Here is a 26,399-nt window from a genome sequence, read left to right as displayed (position 1 = left end):
CTGTGTCTCTGAGGATCTTTGAAAACATGGTAGAAGCATTGCAGCACTGGAAGACAGCAGAGTAATTCATCTTGTTGAAGTCCTCAATTCCCTGCAAGCGTGAGCCAAGATTTTTAAAAATAACTGAATCAAAAGAAGATTTTGGAAGACCTTGACATGGAACCAGGCTGGTCTAATGACTTGTTTGATCCCCACCCATAAAATGCTTTCAAGCACACATGCTTTGTATAGCACAAATGTTTTCTTTCTCTACAGTCAGCTACTATAGTATACTTGAAGTAGAATCATAGAATCATTTAGGTTCAAAAAGACTTTTAAGATCAAGTCCAGCCGTTAACTGTTAACCTAGCACTGCCAAATCCACCACTAAACCATGTTCTTAAGTGCCACATCTACACGTTCTGTTAGATTTCTCCAGAAGGTGGCTCAACCACCTCCCTGGGAAGCCTGTTCCAGTGCTTGACCACCCTTTCAGTGAAGAAATTTTTTCCTAATGCCCAATTTAAACCTCCCCTGGTGCAACTTCAGGTGATTTCCTCTTGTCCTGTATCTTGTTATTTGGGAAAAGAGACCAACACCCAGCTGCGTGCAACCTCCTTTCAGGTAGATGTTAGGGAGCAATAAGGTCTCCCCTGAGCCTCCTTTTGTCCAGACTAAACAACTCCAGTTCCCTCAGCCGCTCCTCACAGGAGTTGTTCTCTAAATCCTTCACCAGCATTTTTGCCTATCTGGACACGCTCCAGCACCTCAATGTCTTACTTGCAGTGAGGGGCCCAAAACTGAACACAGCATTTGAGGTGTGGCCTCACCGGTGCCTTGCAAGGGTACCAGTACAGAGGGGCAATTGCTTCCCCAGCCCTGCTGGCCACACTATGTCATTCACAACCACAATAACTGGGTCTTTCAGTAATTAAGGTAGTAATTTAAAACTGACTTCTCTTAAGATAAATGTCAGGAGTCCTAACCTTACTTTTCTACAGATTTCATATTAGAAATATTAAAACAGTTGTAAAACTAGATGGCTTATTTGCTCTGTGAAGTTCATTTTCTTTCTTTTGAAAAAACAGTAAAAGTGGTTAGAGAAAACAGTCCTGAGAAACATATTTAAAAGAGTTAGTAAGTGGGCTCATTTTAGGAAATACTGGATTGACTTATGGAAGTTGCATACCCTCACAGAAGTGCCTTGCTGCTAGCTACAAAACTCAATTTTCAGAATTCAGTCCAATTTTTTTTAAAAAAAATTTTTAAAATATTTTTTAAATTTTTAATTTTAAATTTAAAACTTTTAAGTTCTACAGGTGTCAAGGTGTATTTACAAGGGAACATGCAAAGAAACTTAAAAACAGTAACTGGACTGGAAATCAATATTGTACTGTACGTTGATCTATCCATGCTCTGATTTTAAAGGGATTACTTAGCGGTGGACTAGCTGTAATGGAGTGAGATGAAGAGAGGAAAAAGTACAGTGGCCACCCAAAGAAACTTACAACCCATGCAATGTATAAAGTTCTTGCAGTCATTACCATGAAAGTCAGAGAAGCAATACCTCAGGAAAAGAACTTAGACTGGCCTGAATGAACAATTCTTCACATTCAAAAGAATTTACTATTTTTCCTCTCAATATCTTAGCCTGATTTACAAATACTAGGCCCATGAAGTACTGTAGGCATATGTCAGACTTGTTGCCAGCCTCTGTAAAAGAAAATGGCAAGGGAGCACAGGCAGAGCTGAAAGTGCAAAAGAGAAGACTGAAAGTTTGCATATTGACACCATCATCAAATAGAAGTGATTTTTTTTTTTCCTCTTCCATTTATAGGAGGTATTTAGCATTATTATTGCATATGAAAAACACAGTGGAACTTCTTAAAATTCTAAGTATTCTTTCAACAGTGTTTCTTTGGGGAATTTATGGTTGATTGTAAATATTTTTGGAAATGTAATATTCAGACCTTCTTTGGTCTGACTAGCCTTACTTATGGGTAAAACAAGGTGAAATTTTAAGGGGGCTTATATGTGAGGAAACTGAGGTGTTGTTAAGCTAAGATGGTAATGATTTTTATGTCTTATTGTTACAGATAAGTTAGTGTACGTTTCCTGTGATTCAGATGTGATCTTTAATGCATCTTGCTGTCATGGTTTTCTGGCTGAAGGTGTCAGTAGCATGACACGACTTATATTGCTGCTTTTCAGTTGGAGATTTTGGGGTGTCAGAAGTTTAGAAATGACTTGTGTTAAATGTGGAAGAATATCATTAAAGTACATAGTTAAATTTTATTTTACCTTATCCTAAGTGTGTGTGTAAGAGTCAGTGTTGCTTTTCTCAAGTTTAAACTGATTTCTGAAAGATGGGTGGTGTTTCAAATTGCCACTACAAAGAAGAGTAAAGGTGGTTTCTGTGCCTTCCCTGAGAAATTCCATAGGTTAACTTTAACAATTTTTTTAATCACTTGAAGTCTGAATTTCATTGATTTAATCTGTCTTGCAGTGAGAAACTATTCTTGTAAGCATTTTTTCCCCTTCAGATTTTGAAACATGCCCTTGACTTTAATACTAATTCAAATATACTTTGTTTAGAAAAGATGAAAGTCCTATTCCCTTTTTAATAGATTGCTCTACTTGTTCATGCCATAAATTGTGGCATTTATAAAATGGGCATAATAATGTTAACCTCTTTTTCAGAAAGCTTGGTGAAAAGTTATATAATACTGCTTTCTCTGTATAGAAAAAAATCAGGTGACTTTAGTAACCTTTTATTATTTTGTCTTTGAATTGGTACAGAAATCTATTCTTCTGTTTTTCGTACGAACTGGAAATATCTGGGCTAGAGTTTAACACTTCACTGTAAGCAGTAGTGCTGATGCATGTTATCACCAAGGTTTGGCGTATTCTTTTCCAGTGTTTTGATTTAGACCCATCTTTAATCTCTATGAATCCTAAACAATGACAATTTTTTTTTTTTGTGGTTGTTATTGTTCTTGGGTAGTTTCCAGAAAGGAGGTGAAACCTTTCCTCTAAAGCAAGCACCAGAAATCACTGTCTAGTTTGGGTTTTTCCAGTATTTTACAAATCTTGGTGTAGAGATGTTACTCTAATATAAACTCTGGACATTCCTTGGTAAAAGAAAACCACGTGGTTTGATTAGACTTCTCACTTCTTTGCCAGTACTTGGAGACTAGCAGTGTGCTGGAAAGAGGCATTTCCCGCGGAGAGAGCAACTGATTCACACTAGCTCACTGTCTTTGCCTGCCATGGAAGTGTTCCAGGATTGGCTATTCACTCTTATTGGGGGTCTGATCTGTTTCTGTACTCTGGTAAAATGCATCAGATTTATGAAATATGTTTTCCCACGTATCTGGAGTGCTTTGTCTCAGACTTTCTTTCAGTCGCTGGGAGAATGGGCAGGTAAAGGAAACTTTTCACCTTCTTCTTCCTGTAACTGAGTGGTGGATTGTTACATTACTAATCAGGAGCAGTTTTCCTTGCATTTCCTTACCCTGTCCCTTCAGAACAAAACACAGCTTCTACTAGGTGTGGTTTGCTTAATCTCTTTTTATTTTCTCTTGGTAACTTCAGGTTTATGAGCCTGAAGTTTTTGCCTACTTGAGGAGAACAGAAAAATAGTCAAACTGGTAATAGCTCACACACCTGGTGTGTAGATGTGAATTCTCTCCCCATTCCTACTTGTGTTTTTTCTCTACTACAAATGCTTTAGTTTTAATAGCATTGCCTATATCCTCAGTTTCCTGATATGTGAAATAACTAGTTTATGTCTAGCATATGATCTCTACTTTTCAAAGCAACTTTTCTTTGTTCCTGGTGACATTGCTGCAGTGTGCTTTTTCTGAATTGGTGACCTGTCCTTAATGGTATATCTACTCTAGCCTAAAAACTTCAAAGGCTGCAATTTGGCAGTACTTTTTAAAAGATATTACACATTCTCGTAAAATAACAGAAAATGTTTAACAAACACCTTCTTCCTACTTACCACTGATGTTTTTCTTAAGCTTGTTACTATCAGTGTGAAGAATGAACAGGTACTACAGTTTCTGAGTTCCTGGGCTACAGATGTCACTGGTAGTCGCATTTTGTTAAGAAGGGACCTGAACTGAACGCTTGTGCTTCATTCCTTTCCCCCACATTAGAGACTTCATGTGACTGGATTGAATATGTGTTTAATAAGCACATCTCACAGTGGATTAATAAAAAATTAAATCCACCCCTGTGCAAAAGACCTGCCTGAATACCAGCTGCTGCAGAAGCAATACGTAGGTCTCATTTTGATTTAAGTGAGGCAAGGACCTCATTCTGTGCAAGAGGTAAGGAGCAGCATGTGGAGCTTTCTGTGTAAAATCCTTATTTTCACTGAAGGTTGGGAGATTTGTTGCCCGCTTAGGCAATTGACTTGTTGCTTGTTGACTCCATTGAAAATGAGTAACAACCTACTGTGTCAGATAGGTTATTGCAGGGAGGGATTTGCTTTGAAGACAAAAAGTGCTAAATGGAGTAACAAAAAAGATGTAAAAATCACAGGGAAATTTTTAAGGAGATTGATTCTGTACTTCAGTAGAAGCATTCAGGTTGTAAAGTTCAAGAAACACAGATGACAAAGATTAAAGAATTCAAGAAAGAATAAACTAAAACAAAGTTCCAAATGTAATCTTATTCTTCTTTCTACCTTCTCCAGTGGTCACAGGAGCAGGAGATGGGCTTGGAAAAGCATATTCCTTTGAGGTAAGATAGATTACTTACCCTTAAGTTTGTTTTAAACAAATGGCTGTTGCTACCTCTTCATCAGTCTCTGCAAGTTAGTAAAGTTATTCTAGGATTCAAAGCCACTGTGGCAAACATGGTGTTAATCCTTCTCACCTGTATGCACATAATAGCATTAATCAGGTTCTGAAAGGAAACTGGTGCTGCATTTCGGAGAAAAGTTATTCATGCCTCAATGGTCTCATCAGATCAAGGAAATAAAATCAGTAACCCAGGAGATTTCACATTAAATGTCCAGGGTAGGAATTGTCCTAAGGTGTCCTTTTTTCCCCAGTTTTGCAGCTAATCTGCTCTGACTTTCAGTGAGGTGATGCAGCATTAAGGTACAAAACGTAATTTTATAGCCTTTACACTTGCAAACACATTTTGGGAGATATATCTGAAACAACAAATAAAGGAGAAATCTGTGTAAATTAATATAAACTACTATGGAAATTAGAAGGAAACCTAATGGATTATTAAGAATCAGTGGCTCTAGAAGGCTTGCAGGAGGGAGGACCTCACGCTGTCCTTGTAGCTGCTGGTGTGTGCAGAGTCACTGCAGCAGCCCCTTTCTATTTACCTGTGCTAATCAACACTGAAGGCAGGGTGGCCTTGTCCTATCTTGTACCAGCGTCGCCATTAGTGGTAGTGACTGAGCAGTAGATTTTCTCTTTGGTACCTTCATTCAAAACTGTCTCCCTTTCTAGAAGCTGAACAGCAATGAAATATGAGTTGTCTTCAGAGCTGAAGTGACCAGGTGAAAATTAGCAGCCTGTAATATGCAAGAGATTAGATGTGATGCCTTCTGCTCATACCTTATAAAATATATCTCACAAGACAGGAAAATGTGATGCCTTTTGAATTAGTTTACAGGATTTTTAAGCTAGTCTTTCTAAGTGTATCCATTGTTTAAGCATCTACCTCATTATTTTCATTAATGGGAATGGCAATACAATAGCTACTTTTCCAAGTGTATTGAATGGGAAGCATGAAGAGAAATAGCAGGTATTACAGTTTAGCATTTGGCATGGTTGTGATAAAGATCACAAGCTCTCCTGTGGGGTAGAAGGGGAAAAGTTGCCTTCTGTCTACTGACTGAGTTGCTGTAGTGATGATCGAATGGGAAGGGTCTGGTGAATACATAGGTCTGGAGGGAATGGGATGGAATGAAGACAGGGAGAGGAACTGTCAGAAATGCTTAAACATTTGTTTAACCCACGCCTTGGGGTGTAGTTACCTGTACATGCAGCTTGCTGAACTGACCGTGTGTGTGGCTGGTGATACTTACCCATGTGAAGGCTGCAGCAACCGGTGAATGTCTAGATCAGCACCTCCATCCTTGTTCTGCCTCCTTTGTGCTGTATGGGTTATACAAGAATAAATCCCATTTAAAAGATCAGCTACAGCACGTGAATGGCTGGTCTATACCATGAGAGAAAAATAAAACAACTACCATGGGCTTTTAAAAAAAGCTTGGCTGGGACTGGCTAGATTTTGTGGAACATTTGTTCATTATTTTTGGCTTTTGCGGGATGACTGGGAGACATCTTTATCCATGCTGAGAGGTACCTTCCTTCCCAGGTCATCCCTTTGATTGAAGCTGTACTCGGCTACTGCTCTGTGGGGCAGATCCCAAGCTCACACCCCATGAGCTCATAGCTCTGGCACATCATCTTGCTGGCTGATTTTGAAGCACACACTTGTGTGTAGCTTGTGAATAAATAAATCTGACCCTGCTGTTTTAGTATCTGTGTGCCTTTGGAGTTTCTGGCTCGGCACTGCTGTCTTGCTGGTCTGATGTGGGGATGTAAAATTCTCTGATGTTCTTCTGGTGTAGGTTCCTCTGGTGTTATGGGCCAATGTGAAGGCAAGCCTTGTTTGATGGCCACAGTATCTGTTCTTCTGGAGTCTGAGCTCTGACACCAAGTAATGAATTTCTTTCTGACATCCTGAGCTCAGGCACAGGCTGGTAACAATTCACAACTAGTATAAGAGCTTCACATTTGTTGGTAGTATATGGTACAGGAGACCAGTTCTTATGTTTTGGAAGATTAGTATGATGTGGCTTTCTCTGTTTGGCATTTTACGTGGTAATCCAGTTGCAGCACAAACAAACTAGTAAGCAGCAACAAGGCTTTACTGTTGGTCAGATTCTACTGTCTGTGCTGTATCTCCTTCCTCCAGAGGTCAGATCACACTGCTCCTCCTCATCAGACCCCCTATCCCACAATCCTCAGGGCTGTTTAACTACTTTGTGGAACGAGCTACAGCTGCACATCATCCATATCAATCAACCCACTGCTGCTGAGGCAAGGCCACAGCTGCACACCATCAATGCCAATCAACCCACTGCCTTCATTCCTCTACAGTAATCCCAGTAGGTGGTTCATCGGGTAAAACCCACCAGACAGATCCAGGCAAAGGTCACAATATTTAGCGGTTCAGTACCCTGTTTCCAAGGTTTATAGCTAGAGAGCTGGCTGGGGCTGTGGGAAGAGCCGAGCAGCTGTGAGGTCCCAGAACACTACTTCATTGATGCCAAACTTTTCAAAGCAAATTATTGTCCCTTTAGTTTCCTGAGCTTGTATTGAGAGGCAAGCCCACACATAGAACCTGACTCTTCCAGGCTTCCATAATGGCTCAGCCTGTATTTCTAGCACATCAGGGCGATTTTGAAGGACTGGCCTTCTTGAGCGTAAAGACCCTGACCTTTTAACTGACTGCTGTCATATCAAGAGAACTGGGATTTTGGATCTCGTTTGCTATACTTACTCCAAAAGCCAGGTTTCTGTCAGATTTTGTCCATTAATTCTTGGGCTGATGGGGTTTAGACTCACTGGACTTATAACAAGGAACAAAACCAAGTCAACTGTGAGCATGCTGCCAGGGTGTCACATCTCTACTCAGGTGTTAGCATTTCAGGTACAAGTGCAGTCTCGTTTGTTCTGTTTTTCTGATGTAATAACTACAGATATGCTTTAGTATCTGTTACTGACTTAGCACCTCAAACATGCTGGATTTATGGACAAGGCCGTGCCATACTCTGAGGTTTATGGTTTAGCCTCTGCACACTTCTCATGTGATGTCAGGGCACAAGCAGGATGTTGGTGGCTTACATGGTCAGCATTTTTGTTATTGTTAATAGTTCAAAAGTCTCTTATAAGTCAGGCCAGGATTTGCGTTTAATCAATGTTTCAGCAGACCATTTTGAGACAGGCAGTGCATTCATTTTTTAATACAACAGTTCTCAGATCTTAAACCTTTATTTCATTTCCTGAAATTGTGTGTAGTATTACCAGCAGTTTAATACAAGCTAAATATGATCTGAGTTCTCCTGGTCCAGTTGCAAACGTATTCTTAATTTCTCCACTTGACCTTGGGTATATTCCTGGAAATACTGTTATTCTCTGTGCATTGCACAGGTGCAGAGCTAGCAGGAAGACTGCAGAATCCTTCTGCCCTGTTGTCTCAGCCTTGCTCTGCTGGACCCTTAAAAAGAATTGAAAAATTTGAATCATAGAGACCCTACAGGTCTGAACCCCAGGCAAGGAAAGAAAAGGGGTGAAGCACTGAGGCCATATCAGTACAATCTTGGAGAAGAGAGAAGAATCTCTCAGTTCAGATTCCATAAAGCATTATTAGGGATTTTAAATTATTACATATCATTTTTACACCTGGTGATCTATGTAGAGTATAACCAAATTGGGGCTGTAGTAGTTACATGCATGTTTTGAATCTAAAACCCATGTCTTGCCTTCCGTGAAACTTTATTGTTTAAAAATTCACCTTGAACTGAGCTGCAAAAACACACTAGAAAATGCAGAGTGACTTTATATTACTTTAATGTAGGTTTAAACTTTTGAACAATGAGTTTGTGAGATTCCAGAATGCAGATCCTGCTTGATCCTTCTTCATTATTAGCCCCATTTGTAAATGCTATATTATCATAATTCGTTACGGCTGGAGTCAGTAATAATGATCTTACATTTTGGCAAACTGAGGTTCAGGAGCATTCTAGTCCTTTGCCACTGGGAGTCACGATTTCCTAACGCAGGAAGGTTCACGTTACACAGTGCCGGGAGCCAGGTTCTTAACGGTGAGGGGAGATGCCATCTTCTAACGTCAAAACTTTTGTATGTTCAGAAGATGCTTTGTGCTGAAGACATCTACACTAAAAGTTACTCTTATTTGAAATGTGGTAGTGTTAAACCTGATAACCTTTCCTGTGGATGACCAGAAGATTCTTTTCCAAGCACAGTTGGTTTTGTTTGCTTGAGGTTGCATTTGGATCTCATGCTAGTTACAACGTCCTGTGAAACGTGTTTCTGAAAAGGATGCACATTTTCTGTGTGGGTGAGGAAGCAAAAAAGAGTAGTCAGGTGCGTAGCCTCTTTTGCCTTGAGAAATGGCTGCTACAGCCTTAATACCTCTGGTTAGTCTGGTATACAGCAGCAAGGGAGAATCCTCTCACTTGATAGTTAACAATTTAAAATTTGTTAAAATTTTGACAGTTTTTGATGTCCACAAATGTGCTTTTAGCTGAAATACAGCGCAATCTTAGCAACAGGAGTGATTTCTTACTTAGGCTGTAGGAGTGGTTTTTCTACCAAATGAAATACAGACATAGCTGAGGCAATAGTGAGGAGCCCAGTGGAATATAACTTTTAGAACTTTGTTTTTATTTTATATATGACATGGCTGGTATTTGGCCTTGGGTCTGAAGGCACAAAAATTAAAATAATCCCCATCCGAACACCCCCGAGTGGCAGAAAGGAGCAAGTGACTATAGAAACAGAGACCATGACTGCAATTGGGAACAGCTTGAGTCAAGTTCACTGTGGGCAAAGGGAAATCTGACAGCATGTAGGCAATTAGAGTTCTCTTCCTGAGAACTTCAAATGGAGCCCTTAAAACAAGCTTTCGAAACTCCTGAGCTTCTAAGTCTGTGCAGGTCTCTTTGGAGCACTAGTCAATTATGTTAGAGGGTCTCCAACAGCACAGAATTGTGAGTGTGGTCTTTGTGCTGAAAATGCAAATGGTTGTGGCTGATGCATTTAATAGGCAGCCTTCCCCCTGTACTGAATTTTTGAACAAAAGTCCTTATTCCTTAACATTCTCTGCATTGTTTCAGAAGAGCCCAACAGGACAAACTTTCCTGCAAACAGGTTTAAGGAGAAAGCGTTGCAGGGAGTCAGCTGTGGAAATGAATGGGTCTTCAGTGTGTGACCTTCACTGGTTAGTTTCTTCTTCTTCTAAGCAAAGCCGGTATTTTCAGATGACATTGGCTTTATCTTTTGTGCTAATTTAGCTCTCTTTCTCCTTGTTCTTACAGGCGTTTTTCTAGTTTCAGTTTTATCTTTCCTTTCTTTACGCACACAAATCTTTTAGCCTCCACTTGTTAATAACTTGGTTTCAAAAGCTGGGGCTGTGTTTCTCTCAGGCTTTGCCTAAAACTCTTCAACTGGTAGGAATGGGAGGCCTCAGGAAAGCAGGAGAAAACCATTCTCTATTAGTTCTGCATTTGTTCTGCAGATGGTAATAGCAAAATGACTATAAAAAGACCACTGTGTTAAATAGGGTTTGCAGCTATAAACTTCAACTATTGCCAGCATGATTGTGGATACATATTTGTGTGACTGTATTTTGAATTTTTATGCATGGACCTATGCATTCACCTTTTTTCCTTGGCTTCTTTTTTTTTTTTTCCCCTTAGTTTACATCTGATGAAAAAAACCCCAGAAATTTATCCATCTGATCTGCATCATATTTTATTTCTGTTAAAAAAGTATGAATAAAGTCCAAATCCTTTCAAACTCCTGAGTCTTCAATTCAATATGCTTGATCTACTTCCTCAGGATAAAAACCAATGTGAGAGTGGAAGATGATGTTGTGAAATGACTAGGAAGTCATCAACATACTTGGCCTCCAAAATCCAAGTAGAAAAAAATAAGTGTTTCTGGGAAATGTCATGTTGCTTTCACTCCCTGCAGACTTTCATTCATTTGAAATCGGCTCAGATTATTATTTTTGTTCATATTATTGGGGTTTGATTGTTGTCCAGTGTATTTTTCTTGTAAAGATCCAAGATTATACAGTGAAGAAGATATTTTGGAAGACTGTTAGAAGACTGATTATTGTTTGGCCTGGTTTTAATATCTGTTGTTTACCCATTAGGCAGGTGACAGGTGAATGAAAGCAATTTAAAAAATCCATGATTACTTTTATTGCAAAACTGGAAAAAAATTGAAGGATTCTTGTCACCATACTGTTTTTTAACAACTTTTATATTCCTCTCTTGCAGCTGGCAAAACGTGGATTAAATATAGTTATGATAAGCAGAACTCTTGAAAAACTGCAGAGAGTAGCCTCTGAAGTTGGTAAGTGTTTCTCTCAAACTTATATTCCTGTCTAGCAGGCTGGCTTTGAAGGGATCTGGAGGTTTCTTCCCTTGGTACAGTGTCTGGTGCGGTAGGGCCCAGATATTGCTACAGATATAGCCCCAGGTATTGCTCCAATATTACAAATATTTTTTGGTATTACTGTGTTGCTTGAACCCTCCTAGTCATGGATCGCTTTAAAAATAAATACTATAATTCAAACAGCAATGGGTTTGATAAAAAAAGTGAATGTGGTTCTTTACTGGCTTCACCTGCCCTTAAAATCTGTGAATACAGGCAAAGGAGATGTAGTACTGGAGCTATTAGAAGGATCTATGAGACAGTTTATGCTTGGGAAAAGAAGATTCTTGAAACATAACAAAGGAGGGAGTAAAAATGTAGTCAAGGTACCTGGTTTGGTGTGGGTGGGTGGGTGGTTTTTTTAAGGTTTTCAAGTTACATTTGGCTTCTGATAAAGCAGTTTGGCAGTCTTGTCTTTAGAATTAATGTTCCCTTTCTTTTCTTCAAAGGAAATTAGGCATTCACCCTGAGGGAATGGCTTGTCTAAATACCTTAAGATTGAGGGTTAGATTTTCTTTAGGAGTTTAATGAGTTTATATCCTCTGTTAACTTTAAAGATTGCTCTAATCAAGGTTAATCTTCGCACTCTTTTTCTATATATGGCTTCTATCCACCATATTCCTTGATTCACAGGTTCTTGTTTTAAGCATGTGTCTCTCCAAGACTACACCTCTCAGAAAGACTTGCTTTTAAGCAGGCTTAGCAGCTGCCTCCAACAGGGTGTCAGGTCCAGGATACTTAACCTGCAAAGCGAGCAGTACATCTCTCAAGGACATGGCAGACTTGAAGTGGGTGAAAACCCCTGTAACTTCTGAACCTGCAGCTACCAAAATCAAGGATTGGACCCTGAATTTTTCTGTCCTGTTTCCCTCCCTTTTTTTGCCAGGAATAGACTTGTTTTGCCTTGAGAAGCAAGAGATATCAGAGGAGGAATGCACCAACTCCCTGAATAGTCTCTATAAGCACTTGTATCCATGAGACCAATGTGTCTACGGCCTACACCAGCCCCCTTAAAGTAAACAGCCACAGAAAAATAATTTCTGTGGGAATTAGGTCAGCTCTGGTGTCATTGTTGCATTTCTTTGCAGCTAAATGCTAAAGTATTACAATAGAAAACTGAAGAAAAAAGGCTAAAGTTTTTTTATAGTTTCTTTGCATTGTAAGTTATAATCAGAAGCAAAGAACAAAACCAATAAGATTCCTGAGACTAACATAGCTTAGTAAAGAAAAAAGTGGTAGAGGGCTGGAAAGATGATATACTGTAAATTCCTCTGCACTGTGATTTACTATAAGGCCATCCACTGGCCACCTTCCTAATTGAGGCCATGCTGTGCTGAATTGTGTAGCAGCATGTAGTGAAGGACTTGACATGAACTGCAAGGTACTGCTTACCCTGCAAACACTGCTATACCTGGTGCAAAAGTGACCCATGACTTTTCTCACAAGAGGAAGCCTCACTGACTGCAGCAGTGTTATCCGTGCAATCCAAGATGTAGGGATGTGGGTGGTGTGACCCCAGGAGCTCAGGCTGCACTGATCAGGTGGCTGCACTGATCAGGTTTCTGCACTATGTTCAGCTGGGTTGTGGGCTTAAAGAGTCTTCCCCAAAGCTTGCTGAAATTGTTGGGAAATCCCAGTGAGATCTTTCCATTGTTTTCTGTGGGTTTTGACTGAAGCCCAGAGTGACTCATCTGTTATTTATTGTGTCAGGTTGGAAATGAGTACATAACAACAAGTAGATGGCACAAACAAAAGGAAAGGGAGGAACATATAGTGATGAAAAGCATAGAGTATCTGACCTGGAGGCCACTAAAATCAGCAGGGAGCTCTGGGTGTGAGCTTATGTTAAAACTTTGGAAATGTTCCGCTGATTCCAATTTGCAGACTCGGGCTTTACTGTAATTAAGCTAAGCAGTCATTGGGAAGGAAAAAATGTTATAGCGATGTTATGTGAGTAAATAAACAACGGAAACCAAAAATGAAGTGGAAATTTAATGATAATGATTGTACTGTTTTTCTAAATTTTCTAACTCACTTTTTCTTTCTAAACTGTTTAAACAAGCAGTGTCTCACTCTGAGCAGCTATCATTATCCTGAACTAACATGCAAGGAGATTAAGGCACAGAGAGAGAGAAAGAGTTTGTTGTAAGTTATTTAAATTTGTTGCAGAACAGGCACTCTTGATTCCTTTTTCTTAACAGCTACACTGTGAATCTCTTTGCAACCAGTCGCGCACCGTAATTAAAAGACTTGCCTCCCTTTTCAAACTGATATTACTTGCCAAGTCATACTGTCACATTCAGTTTGGATAATGAATAATATCAATTAAAAGAGTCTTAACCTATGGGTAATTTCAGAGATCTCAGTGTTTGGCTTTCCAAGTCCTATGTGCTACAGGTGTGCCTGAAAACAGCTCTCAGAGCTGGACCAAGCAGAAATCTACAGTAAGAAAAACATTTCTGTAAAGAAGTGCTGGAATTGGAAAACAGTTTTCCATCCACTCAACTGGAAAGCTCTTTTTGAATGAGATAAAAGATAGCAAAATAAGTCTCACAGAGGGCAGACAGAGAGGACTGTTACACCAGGTATTACTGCTCATTTAATACATTTAGTACTGTGGTTGTGAAACATTGATCAAACCATAATACCAGGAGATTAGAAATTATTACTGACTGCACTCCTTTTCATATTTCTTCTGCCTACATTTCCTAAGCAAGCTGTACAGGCAGAAAGCTAGGTCCTGATTGAAAAGTTATACCTTAGGATCCATTTATATGACCATGTGCTGTACTGTTTGGCTGTTAATGTCAAACAAACTAAAAAAGCCATCTCTGTAAAACATAAAAATCATTTACATCAAAGGTGGTTGGGGTTTTGGGGGTTTGGTTGGGTTTCTTTGTGGTTTTTGTTTTGGGTTTGTTTTTTTTTTTTTTGGTTTGGTGCTGGTGGGTTTTTTTGTTGTAGGTTTGGGGGGGTTCTTTGTTTTTTTTTTCTTTTAGGAGAAACATCTGTATTTAAGGAAACATAAATTGTGTGATCCTCAGAAAGCTGTAGAAAAGACAGCTGTATGAGTTTAGACTAGCTGTTCATGAGGTTAATGAATTTGGGCTTTGTGATGCAGGAAGTAGTTTATCCACCTCTCCCTCCTGAAGTTATGCCTGCTAATATAGAACAAAGCAGTGAATAAGCAAATCACCCCACATGGTCGGGAACCAAATGTTCCTTGCTCCCGCTAAGACCTGTAAAGATACTAATTCTTTTAGCTGTCCTCCTCACTACAGGTTGTTTCTAATCTGCTGTGATCCTCTTCCTCTCATCCGTCCTGCTCCAAGAGCTAAGCAGGTAACAAGCTGAGATCACTGAGCAGCGTAAAACAACTTAATTGGCACATCCTTCCTTCATCCTCAAAGGCTGTTAAAAATGCCTATTGTGTCTTGCTGATCTTTTGAGGTAAAATGTTGCTGCTCAAGAATGTTTTCCCAATATGTCCCACTATGTAACAGAGCAACTGAGGGCCTGGACAGATTTTGTGAGTGCTCTAGTAACTAGCAGTTATTCCCACGTTTAGTTCCGCCCCCCCCCCCCCAACTGAGTTTGTGTTCTATGGTCTCTTCTGTCATCTGTTTAATTTCTTTTTTTAACCCTCATGCTTTTTATTTCTTCTGTATTTTCCTGTTCTCTCTAAATCTGAGTTATCTTTTATTTCTGGGAAATACATTTGTCAAAAAGATATTCGAAATGTAGCCAGAAGTTGTGCTCTATAACCCAACAGAACTTTTGTATTTCTCCCCAGTCTTAAATCTTTTTTAACCTCTTTCTGTTGTTAAAATAGCTTCTCATTTTGCTCTCCTCTGCAGATTTACACTGAGTAATGAATGCCGTCTTAGCCTGAATGCTTCTCTCTTCATATTCAAATTTTGCTGTAGTACTTCAAAAGGGTCTCCTCTTTCTACAAAGACCAGTTCTTGTGTCACTGGGGCATTCATTTTGCTACCTCAGGTTTTCAGAAGGTCTTCATAACTCTAAATAGAAAGGGAGATTTTCTGGCAGACTGCATGCTCTAACCAACTTCATGCTTCATCCTGATTTATTCTTTTCTTGGTGAATGTCAAAAGGTAGCACATTATCCTATTTGACAAGTGGGATTCCCAAATGGCCTGAAGTTAGAAGGAGTAAGATGTATCCTCCTTAATGATACATTTGATAACACATTGGATTAAACAATGCCGTTAAATTTTTTAATTTTCCTTAAATTCGTTTCCTCTTCATTTGTAAAAAAGACAATAACCTGTTCTGGTGTTTGAAAACCTAGACTTTTTGCTTCTGACACGCTTAGGACTTTTAAGAAGAGTTGGAATGGCTTGTGTCTTCAAAGACTATCATAAATCTTTATCACAGAGAGGGACAGACATAAGAAGCATTAGAAATTCTTTTCTGGCTCTGTCGTTTGCAGAATTGTTATCATTTTCTGAAGAGCTATCCCTGGATAATTCATTTATCAGCACGATAGTTTTATCATTTCTTAATAAATTGTTTTATTCTTCAATGAGACAGAGGAAAGCCATCTGGAGTACTTGTTTGTTGGCTGACAGTGCTGGTTGCGGCAGTACAGTTCTGTACAGACAAGGGGATGCAGAGAAAGTCCAAATGGTTCGTTTGATCTTCATTTTTATGTTGCTTTAGTTTTGGCTGCCCTTCTGATTGCCCGCAAGAAAGATGGCCACAACATCACTACACTTTTTAAGACCATCTCATTTTGTTTATAGAGCTCTTCAATCAGAAGGTCACTGTAGGTGTCTGCTCCAGCTGTTGCTCTGTTCTTTCCCACTTGCTGCATTTACACTTACAATGTCCTTTTCTTTATAGTTGTACCATTCCCCCAGCCTGGGACCTCAAGGGGGTCATTTGCCACTAGAGTTGCTTTTATAGGTTGAAGGTTCAAAGGGTGTTTTGTCTCGTTCATACATACAACCACAGCTTGGAAAGGGCAAGAAAAAGGGCACTCCTTCCTCCTTTCTTCTGTCATGGAGACAGATGTCCTCTAAAATTGCACACAAGATGCAGCCCGCATTTCAGATCTGGAGTCCGAGTGTCTGCTGTTTCCTCAGACTGCTTGCATTATTTGAGTAGTGTAAGGTGTTTGAGACTTGCAGCATATCGGGGACAAGGAGGAAAAATCAGGAGTGAACAGCTTTCATCCTCCAGCAAAGAGAGGCTCTGTTTTGTTGCAAACTAGCCCACTGGACCCAAACCCAGCTTTCTGCCAGCCTTGCTCTCCTGTGGGAGCTGGTGCAAGGCCTCTTCCTAAATTATGAACGTGTACCAAGGGATGAAGCAAGATCTTTGGGTAGAAATCAGTGAGTCTGATTCCTATCCATGGCAATGCTCTCTGTTGCCTGTATGGTAAAATGAGGCTCCAAACGAGCAAAGACAGTTCCCCAAACACGACCCAAAGCAGACTTTCTGCTATCTGAGTGCACCTGAATTCCTGCCACTTGCAGCAAATCTGCAATCCAATTGTCTGTTGACATTTCCAAGTTTTGCCTGTTGCATTTTCAGTGAACTTCATCTGGATTTCAGGTTGGCCATAAAACTTGAAAGCAGGTTTAGTAGCAAGAATTTACAATGTGAACATCTAGTTAGAAAAGACCTTGCTGGGTGCCTTTAAAGGAGAACCTTGCCTTTAAAAATGAGTAAGTAAGAGACTCTACCTCTTTTCCTCATGAAACTTCACTGAAAATATGAACAGCAGTAAATCAACTGCTGAGAAAAATGGCAATGTATAGCTGGGCTCTGCTCCTGCATAGCAGTGACAGTGGAAAAATCACACACATTTCCCTTTCTCTTCTGTGCCTTCTGTGTGACCTTGTAAAATTTAAGCTATACCCTGTGTAAAATGTCTTTTAGTCCTGCAAAATCCTGGGGAAGGTTCAGTCTACAGGAGTGCCAATTTCAAAACAGGAGAGAAATTTTCTGAAAATAATGCAGAAAATACTGCATGACATCCAGCCCTGTTTTGCCTTCCTTTGATGTAAAATGATAAGCTCTGCTTATTAAAATGTTCATCTTATACATGAAAACACCCATTCTGCAAAACTGTGCTAATGTAGAGGATATGGCACTGACATTTGCTTCTCTAACATTCAGTTGTAAATATTATGATAACCAGGGGAAGGAGTCCTGTGTTATTTATTTCTGGGGTTTTTTTCTTACTGAAGGACCAAATGGTGTTTAGGTTTTGGGAGGAAACTCACTGATGACAGGGCATAAGTTTATCCTATATTTGCCAGGCTGTTTCCCTGAAACCAGCTGGGTACAGTGGGATTGTTTTACTTGTGGTGTAATGTTTCTTAAACCAAGAAAGTTGAAACAATAGCTTACTGTACAGCAGACATTACTAAATGAGATATCTGATCATTTCTGTTATTACTTAATTACAGTTCTCTTTCTCTGAATAGGTGCAAAGATTTTTTCTGTTTTTTTCTTTTAAATTACAGAGCAGGCCACAGGTAAAAAAGTGAAGGTTGTACAAGCTGATTTCACTAAAAATTCCATATATGAGAACATTGAAAAAAGTCTGCAAGGCTTGGATATTGGTGTTCTGGGTGAGTCATTTAGATCTGTTAATTGAATAGTATTTTATGAGTGCAGTGTAGTAAACAGAGAACTGTTTGAATGATGTGTCATAACAACTTGTTAGCCAACACTTAAAACCGAGCATACAGCTGCCTAATGCATTTGAGCATTACTTATCATGAACAAGTCTTAAAATGAATTAGGATTCTCCAAAGGCTTCCTGTTTCTTTGTACATCGATTTCTTTACCGTGAAACCTCTTCTGCTGCTTTACAAGCAGCATCCAGCTTGTGGGATAACTTCTTCCCTATTTAGCATCAAGGTATTAATTTTCACTATTGGTTTTTCACAGCTGTGTGCGATGCTTACATTCAAACTAAAACGAGCCCGTGGCTAACACTGATTTTCACGTTCTACACAGCAACAATGAAAACGTGTTTTTCTGGGAAGTTTTTTTGGTGGGGGGGGGTTTTTTTGTTTATTTGTTGTTTTTTGGGGTTTTTTTTCTTCTTTTTTTAAAAAATCATGCTTTAATTGTGAAACAAATGAAACAACAAAAACAAAACACAAACAAACCTCCAAACTGTAGCTACAGACTATTTTTGTGTTTTCTGAAGTTGTCACTGATCAGTATCAATGACTTCAGTGAGAACAAGACTCCATGCTAAAGAACATTTCTCTTCATATACAGCTCAAAAGCTTCTGGAACTTGATGAGGAGCCGTTTGTTTAACTAGCTAACTATGCCCTTTGTCCAGATTTGGTTCTTAACATTATATTTCCTTTGATTAGTTAACAATGTTGGAATGCTTCATAATCCTCTTCCGTGCCGTTTCCTTAATGGACCAGACGTAGATGAGGTAGGATTGCTCTGTGGGTTTCTACTTTCAATATAACAACGAGGAACTGTAACTCCATTCAACAAGGGAAAAATTCTGCCCCTGCTACAGTCAGCACATACTGAACTGTTCAGTTAAGTGGGAAAAGAACCAGGCTTGAAGGAGCATATTTTGATTTTTTGTAATGCTCAGAAGAGCTTGCAAGAGGAAAAGAATGATAGATTTCAGCTAAACTGCAGCAAGCACCCAGTGACAGAGGGGAGTGTGGAGCTGACCTGGTTGTAGCAGGGATCACTAATTCCTCTGGCTCACTGCTCACCTGTAATGCAATGGGGTCCAGCCGCAGCTGCAGTGTTGAGTTCTTGTTATTATAAAAACTTACTTTCTTTGGAATAGCATTGCTTATGGGGGGGGGGGGGGGGGGGGGGGGGGGGGGGGGGGGGGGGAAGAAAAAGAAAAGAGAAACCTCATTTAAACAGAGTTTTACTTTTGCAGGGGAATTCATTTGCACACTTGGAATAGTTTGACAGGATTAAGGATGTGATCAAGTTTTTCATGACCCTGTTATTATTTACCTCTACAGTATTAGCCAATGAAAACCCAGAATTTCTAAGTGTATTTCTTGCTGGCACCTGTCTCAGGATCCATTCAGTCTATTTATCCTCATCTATTACAAATCAGAGATCCCCAACAAGGCTCTTTCCTTCATAGCTGGTACGCCTGTTGCTGCTGCAACTTGCGTTTGCTTACTGGTCTTGGAGGATATCTACATGGCAGTGCTTTTGCAGCACAGATAGTCTACCTCTGTCACTGAAAGCTGCTCAGTCTCTGCCTGGCACCTCTGAAATTTGTTGTCTGTGTGCATCCAGCTTGGTTTGCTGGTGCCATCACTACCTGGACACAGGCTTCCAGGTTTTGCCGTGTGCAACGATGTAGCTGGGCAAAAACAGAGGGCACAGAATTAAAGGGATGCATAGCAGATTGGAATGCCATGTTGAAAATGAAATTAATCAGGGCTTACCTGCCTTTGAGTGTCCCACATCCTAGGCACAGTCAGTGACAATTTGAGACAAGCTAAGCAGCTCTAAGAGCACAGCCTTGGTAGAAAGCTTTCAGGTTGAAATTGCTAGCTTTGTTACCTAGAGAAGCTACAAACTCTCTGAAGTATGAACTTAACTGTTTTCTTGCTTTCTGCAGAACCTTGTGAACTGTAACATTATTTCTGTTACAAAGGTATGTGACACACTCACATCTATATTACATCGGTAATGTATTTTATTGGAAAAAAATCAGTCCCACAAAGGAGTGACCAACTAGCTTTCCTGTGTATTTTCGTTTAATTTATCATCAGATAGTAAATTTAATCAGGAATGTCAGCATGATTTTAAGGACCCCACCTGTTTCTACTGCCTGTGAAATATTTTGATGAGAGCTGACTGGAAATGTTTTAACACAGTTGCTTGTTTGAGACACATTGTTACACTGCAGTTGAAACATTTTGCAAAAACATGTTTGTTTTAGTAAACAGATTTATTTCAGCATAAAGATCTTCAAAATAGGAAGATCTGCTGTTTGACTTTTTGTACTGTACTTGCATTTTTTTGTTCACAATTCTGTTCTGCAAAAATCTTTTTGTATCGGTGCAGGACAGAAACTTGAGGAGCTGACTCCCAGTTCTGTACTGTTACCTCTTGGCGCTAATTTTGGTTAGCCGCTTCTCTTACAAGAGTAGTTAGTATTGGATGCTTTCTGCCTCTGATGGGGTTTTGTATGGCTTTGCTGTTTGCAAGCAGCGTGTTAACATGAACAAGAGCACAACAAGAGCTTTGTAGTTCATCTCAACTTTGGCTAATGTCTTTCTGAACATGACATGAAAACTATCAACAGATGTTCATCTTTCTTTCCCTAGCAAACTTTACATCCCAAATTTGTACTGCTGCTTTCATGGCTTCAGATAACAAATCATGTAATATCAGTCAATAGAAACAAATTCTTCCATAAAGTAGTTAGGTGACCTTTCTGCTCCTAGGTTTTTTTGTATTTGTACATCCAAAAAACCCAGAAATATCTGCAATATCTGAATACTGTATGTATGTATGCCTCACAAAAACCGGCAAACATTTTGTACCCTTTCAGTCTGGATACAAAAGGGTTCTCACTTTATCATTCATTTCCCACTTTACACCTACCTCAGAATCAACCTCTTCTGCTTCACCAGGACTTGGTGATTCCTTTCCCCCACTGCTGCAACTGTGTCCTTTTCAGCCTTTCATGGACCTTCACCTTCCTCCAAAACACAAAGAACTCATGCTTCTGACCATCATTCCTCATGGTTAGCTCCACATCATCTTTAAATCTGTTTGGTTTTTTTTCCCTCCTCCCTGCCTTGATTCCTGCTCACCACTTCTTGCAGTGGGATGCCTGAGCTCTGGGTATTCCTGGCTGTCACAGATCCAGTGGGATTTTCAGCACTGCAAAAGTAGGACCTTTCCCCATGTTTTCCACTTCACTTGGAAATTCGCCTTCCCCCAAGCTGATACGACCTTTCTGAAATGTTATGTGTTATCCTTTCTGAAAACAAAGCTTGTGAACTCCATCCTGGTCCCACTATCCTGTTATGCACAATGACACTACTGAAAAAAACAAGGAATTAACAAGGATTGAATTTAGCTGATGATCATTTGCATTACTTTTCATTACTGCCCTTTACAGGTTAGGTCACACTCTTATCCTGAGAAGATTCATACAGTAGGTGTGTTTTTATGAAGTGTCAGTAGTGTGACTATGAATTCCCTAGGAACTTAGGCTTGCTATCAATAATACTCTTCAAATAAAACAAACAGAAGCAGATTTCTTGCCTGAAAATGGATTTAATTGCACTTTAAAAATCACAAGTGTGATGAAGTCTATTGTTAAGATTAGAATGAGTCATTACAATTAGCATTAAAAAACATACAAAAACTCTTTTCGGTAGCAGAAAAAAAGTTGTCTTTTCATGATTTTCTGCTATTTCCGATCCAGGTAGAGCAAAAAGTGAAAATGCACAACCACTATGAGGCTGACTTTCTCCTTCCAGTTATGGTTCAGTATTGAAGAATTACAAAATTCAGAAACTGTTGGAAAGCTTTGGATAAGTGTAAGACTTTCACTGCTTAGAAGACTAACCTTCAGATTTTTTTGACTATTCAGATGATTTGCAGGCCATTAGCATTTCTAAAGTGTTTTCCAAAACTTTGAATGTGCCACATTTTAGCTGTTTGAACAGTATACATATGGCTGGGGCTTGAGCAAGTGGAAAATCTTGTGAATAAAACAAAATCAATTGAAAAATGCCATCAGAAAGAGGGAGAATTGATATAATTCTTAACATACTTGTCTTACAGATGACAAAAATGATTTTGAAACAAATGGAGCTAAGGTAAAAATAATTTTTTCTAGAACTTCCAATACCTTTTAGCTGCTGCCTTGAGTTTATTCAATGTTAGCTATGCTTTTTCATTATTAACTTCTGCACTTCACAGTATGTCCATCAGTTGTTGGTTTGTGTTGTGTTGTTGATAACAGCACAGCTGTTAGTGCTGTGTGAATGAGTGATAGGAACTGCCACAAATTGTCAGTCAACTGTAGAACAGGACAGAAAATATAAAACATAGGTCTGTGCCCAGTAAAAAATGCAGATGTTACAAAAACAAAATGGCATGTGATGCCATTAGGCAAGAAAAGGCATTTGAATATATTGTTGTATTCTTAGTTCTAAGAGTGGTAGGTGTGCTTGGAATAATACTTTTCAAGCTCTGGAAACACCTACGATACATCAGAGAGATTAATTCAGCTATGCAATTAAGGATCCCTTTTCTCCTTTTAATACAGTGTGTATTTTAGACACGGGGTTCTTAAACCAGCAGCTAACATCTTAAGATGAGAGTTTCTAGAAACCATTGTTAACTACTGCATTTTAGAGGCCAGGGCATGCTTTTTCTTTTGCCAACAAAATAAACTCTTACCGTTTAATTGTTTGGTTTGTTTTTTTTCCTGGTTGTTGCTGAATGAATTGGTTTTAGTGATCTGTACAGGGAGCTGTGAAGAGGGAAGCATGGAGCAGGAAAAAGAATGTGCTGGCTAATGAGCAAAGGGAACCTACCAATTACTTAGAAGCATAAAATCTTTCCTCTGATGGCATTTTTTGCTCCATTAAATTTATAATAGCACGTACAATGTTCCCATCGTTCTGATTGCACTGGGCATTTGGATTTCGCTTATGATATTATTCCTAGCTGGTTTAGACTTAATTACACCTAACTAAACCATAAAAGTTGGGTCTTTTGAAAGTGTAGTTTACGGTATAATAGAAGAGTTATGCCTTCGGGGGGGAAAAAGTTGTTTTCCACTTGTGCAGGTTTTTACTTTAATACTGTTAAATGCAAACTGAATGTAACTGTTTAAATTAAATTTCAGACAGAAGGGTCTTATTCTGAATCTATCTTCTGGTCTGGGTACTTTCCCTTGTCCGTTATATACAATGTACTCAGCTTCTAAGGTAAGTCTTTCACATTGAGTTATAAAGAAATCCCCATCAGGTGTTTACCAGAGTTTGTATCAGCAATACAGGGCCAGGTTTTCAGGACATAATTCAGTGTTGCTCCACTGAAATAATGAACACAAATTAGCACTATCTGAGAACTAAGAATCAATGAAGCTATATAAACAAAACCCAGCTGAAGGTGTGTCTGATCATTGGAACATTTTTGCCTTTGATTAAATAGTATGATACCAGTGCTCACAATCTCTCCTCATTCCAGGAAGTGATGACTGTAACTAGTCTGGCTTAGCTGGTTTACTCAAAACTGTAGATGCACAGAAGTTCTAGATTTTGCTTATGGAACCAATAATAAAATTCCTGGTAGGTGTGTGGTGAGTTGCCTGACTTCATAGATTTCACTTGAAAATTTTGCTCTGAATTTAAATCCCAGAGTTCATAAAAATGAGGAGTGAATGATTTTTACTGAAACTCCAGAAGCAACTTGCTCAGCTCAGGTTTGCTTCAAATGAAGAATTCCAACAACATTTGCTTGAACATAGCTAAAGTTCAGCTTGGTAAGAAAAAGCTAGTTATTCCTGGTAAGAAAGTCCAGTTTTCCATTTCCTTTTTCTCTTTTTAATGTTTCTCATTACTCAAAACTTGAACTACAAAAAAACGCAGACAATTTTAGTTCCTTGAAAAAGTTCAGTTAATATTATTTCAAAATGATATGGTACATTGATTGTATTGTTTTGACTTTTTAATTCTTGGGTATCTTGTACCTTTCTTTTTAAATGGACTTTCTTTTGCAATGCCCTGAAAGGAGACTATTTTACTTGGCAGCACATTGATGTTTCATGCAATATCACAACACTATTGGTGTTTAAATTGTAAGACCTGTCAAATGATTGCTTTGAAACACTGTCATTTTTTCTTCTTAGAAGGACTTCTATATTTCTAATTACAGAGGAGTCATCCAATGTGGTCAAGCTTCTGAATATTTCTCAAAGATCTAAATCCTAAACTTAGTCTTAAAAGAAACTTCTACACAAAGTTAGTGTATGCTTACTCTTCATTGGTGTAGAGAAAAACTTAGATACACTTTAACAGTTGAAGCTACAAAGCCCCCCCCCCCCCAAATTCCAAATACCTGACTTTGAAAATTGTATTTGTAGGCTATGCTAATAGGTATACACTAAAATTATGAGTTATATTTTGCTCCCCTTTTTATTGCAAGAGAAACAGAAGTGTAAGTGTTGAACTGGGAGGGTAGGTGTCAGCAAGAGATGACAGCCACAAGAAACAATAGCTAGAATAAATGGGACTCAGGTATTTATATTTCTGCACTTTTGTAAAGGTGACAAAGCTTTCAGTCCAATCTGCAATAGCACTTGTTTCATGTCTGGCTTGGGCCAATGCCAGGCTTCATCTTTTCTGGTGCACATAGAGTCAGTCTTGCCATTACTCATGTGCACCAGCAGAAACTGTCTTGAAGATTTCAGTTCTGTATTTTTCACCACCACACTGTGCCTTAGGTTGTATGATGCTTGGCCATTTTTGTTAAGGAACTGTTCGCACATACTTGTAAGCATATATAAAAGTACTTAGTTCCCTATGCTAATGTTGTTTTGTTTTGTTTTATTGTAGGCTTTCATAAGCACGTTCTCCAAAGCACTACAAGCAGAGTATAAGGCAAAGGGAATTATCATACAGGTGATGTTATATCTTGCCATATTTGCCTTCATTTTAACAAATTCTTCAAGAATATCTGAGATGCCTAGATCTGTATAGTGTAGCCATCCTTTGTGAATTGTTGGGTGACCCTGTCAAAACTCTGTCTCCTCCTTATATGCAGCTTTTTTCCTTATTCCACTGTAATACCATTACCTGTTCTGCATAGTGCCTTAGTCCACTGCAAATACGTTATAATTTATCAGATGCTGTGGGATTCTGAAGAGTGAATGGTCTTATGTAAATGTTAGATGACATTACATTGTTATGCTGATTTCTTATTTTAGGTAGTGACTCCTTATGGTGTTTCCACTCCAATGACAATGTACCAAAAACCCAATCTTATTACAAAGACGGCAGAAGAATTTGTTAGTGAGTCACTGGATTATGTCACCTTTGGAAATGAGATTTTTGGATGTTTAGCCCACGAAATGCTGGTAATTGAATTTGATATATGTAAATGGGTACCCAAGGCTGAACCAAGGCTGTCTGAGCTCAGCAGGTTGTTTCGACTGATTTCAGAGACCTTAAGGTTGGACATCACATGAGAAACAGTGAATAGGTAGTTAAGGCTAATATGGCACCAGTAAACTATGAAGAAAGGAGTATATAAGCACAGCATAGAGGTAGCAGCACAGTGTGGCTTTCTCTACTTTTGGTCCTGAGCTGAGCTAAGTTTGATATCTGGTTAATCTTTAGCCTTTCTCTAGCTGCCTGTTTTCATGACCCTATTAGGAATATTTCTGAGACCCCTACTCCTTTACAGACATTGGCCAGCAAAGTCAAAAGTTGTTAGTGGGGAAAGGGAAGGACGTAAGAACAAACTGTGCTATCACATAAACATAATTTCTTTAGGATACCAAGCTAACAGAATAAATATTCATACATGACAGCTGTTAATGATAAGCATTAAATGAAAGTATAGGGAAGAACAGATTTGCTGAAAACTGAGAGGAATGAGCATTTCCCTCTAAGAGAAACACACAAACTGAAAGTATAAAGTAAAAGCTTTCATAGTTACTGTTTTCTGTGACCTTTCTGAACACTCAGTTAAATTCCTTCAGGAGGTTTCTATAACCCTTTGCCTTTGTATTATTTTTGCTTGATTATTCTGAAGGCATGTGTCCTGCAGTTCATCCCTTTGTGGGTATTCCACAGCGACAGACTTCAAGAAGCAGTCCTGCATGCATTTAGCAGTTATCTAAAGAAGAGGTGGAGGAACTCCTAACAGAGTCATTTTTCTGGAAGATGTGCAATGGGAAACCCCAGCAAGATGCATTTTACTGTGTCTCTGTGTGTGTGTGAATTTAGAAGGAATCAAATCAGTTTGAGCTTGTGAAGTAATAAGTGATTTGATCCAATGAATCTATTAAGTAAATTAATTGTTGTCTCTTTTCAAAGACCATAACATTTGCTAGAGCTGTTCCAGTGGCTCTGGTGGGCCCTCGATAGGTTCTAAGAAATTATTTACTGTTTTAATATAAGCTTGGAGGCCAAAAATATTTACGCTTATTTGATGTTTATGA

General features: G+C 39.0%; 1 protein-coding gene across 1 annotated transcript; it reads left to right on the top strand.

Moving 5' to 3' along the window:
- The first annotated feature begins 150 nt into the window (after positions 1-150).
- On the top strand, positions 151-26,399 carry HSD17B3 (hydroxysteroid 17-beta dehydrogenase 3). The gene is made up of 11 exons (XM_005441397.4): positions 151-3,402; positions 4,685-4,731; positions 11,054-11,129; positions 17,708-17,815; positions 18,577-18,644; positions 19,821-19,856; positions 22,007-22,041; positions 23,079-23,160; positions 24,790-24,855; positions 25,161-25,310; positions 25,991-26,399. The coding sequence occupies exons 1-11, from the start codon at positions 3,249-3,251 to the stop codon at positions 26,099-26,101; spliced, it is 933 nt and encodes a 310-aa protein (XP_005441454.2). The 5' UTR covers positions 151-3,248; the 3' UTR covers positions 26,102-26,399.

The sequence above is a fragment of the Falco cherrug genome, chromosome Z, assembly GCF_023634085.1.
Source record: "Falco cherrug isolate bFalChe1 chromosome Z, bFalChe1.pri, whole genome shotgun sequence".
Taxonomy (NCBI): Eukaryota; Metazoa; Chordata; class Aves; order Falconiformes; family Falconidae; genus Falco; species Falco cherrug.
This window is presented reverse-complemented; position numbering and strand designations above follow the sequence as displayed.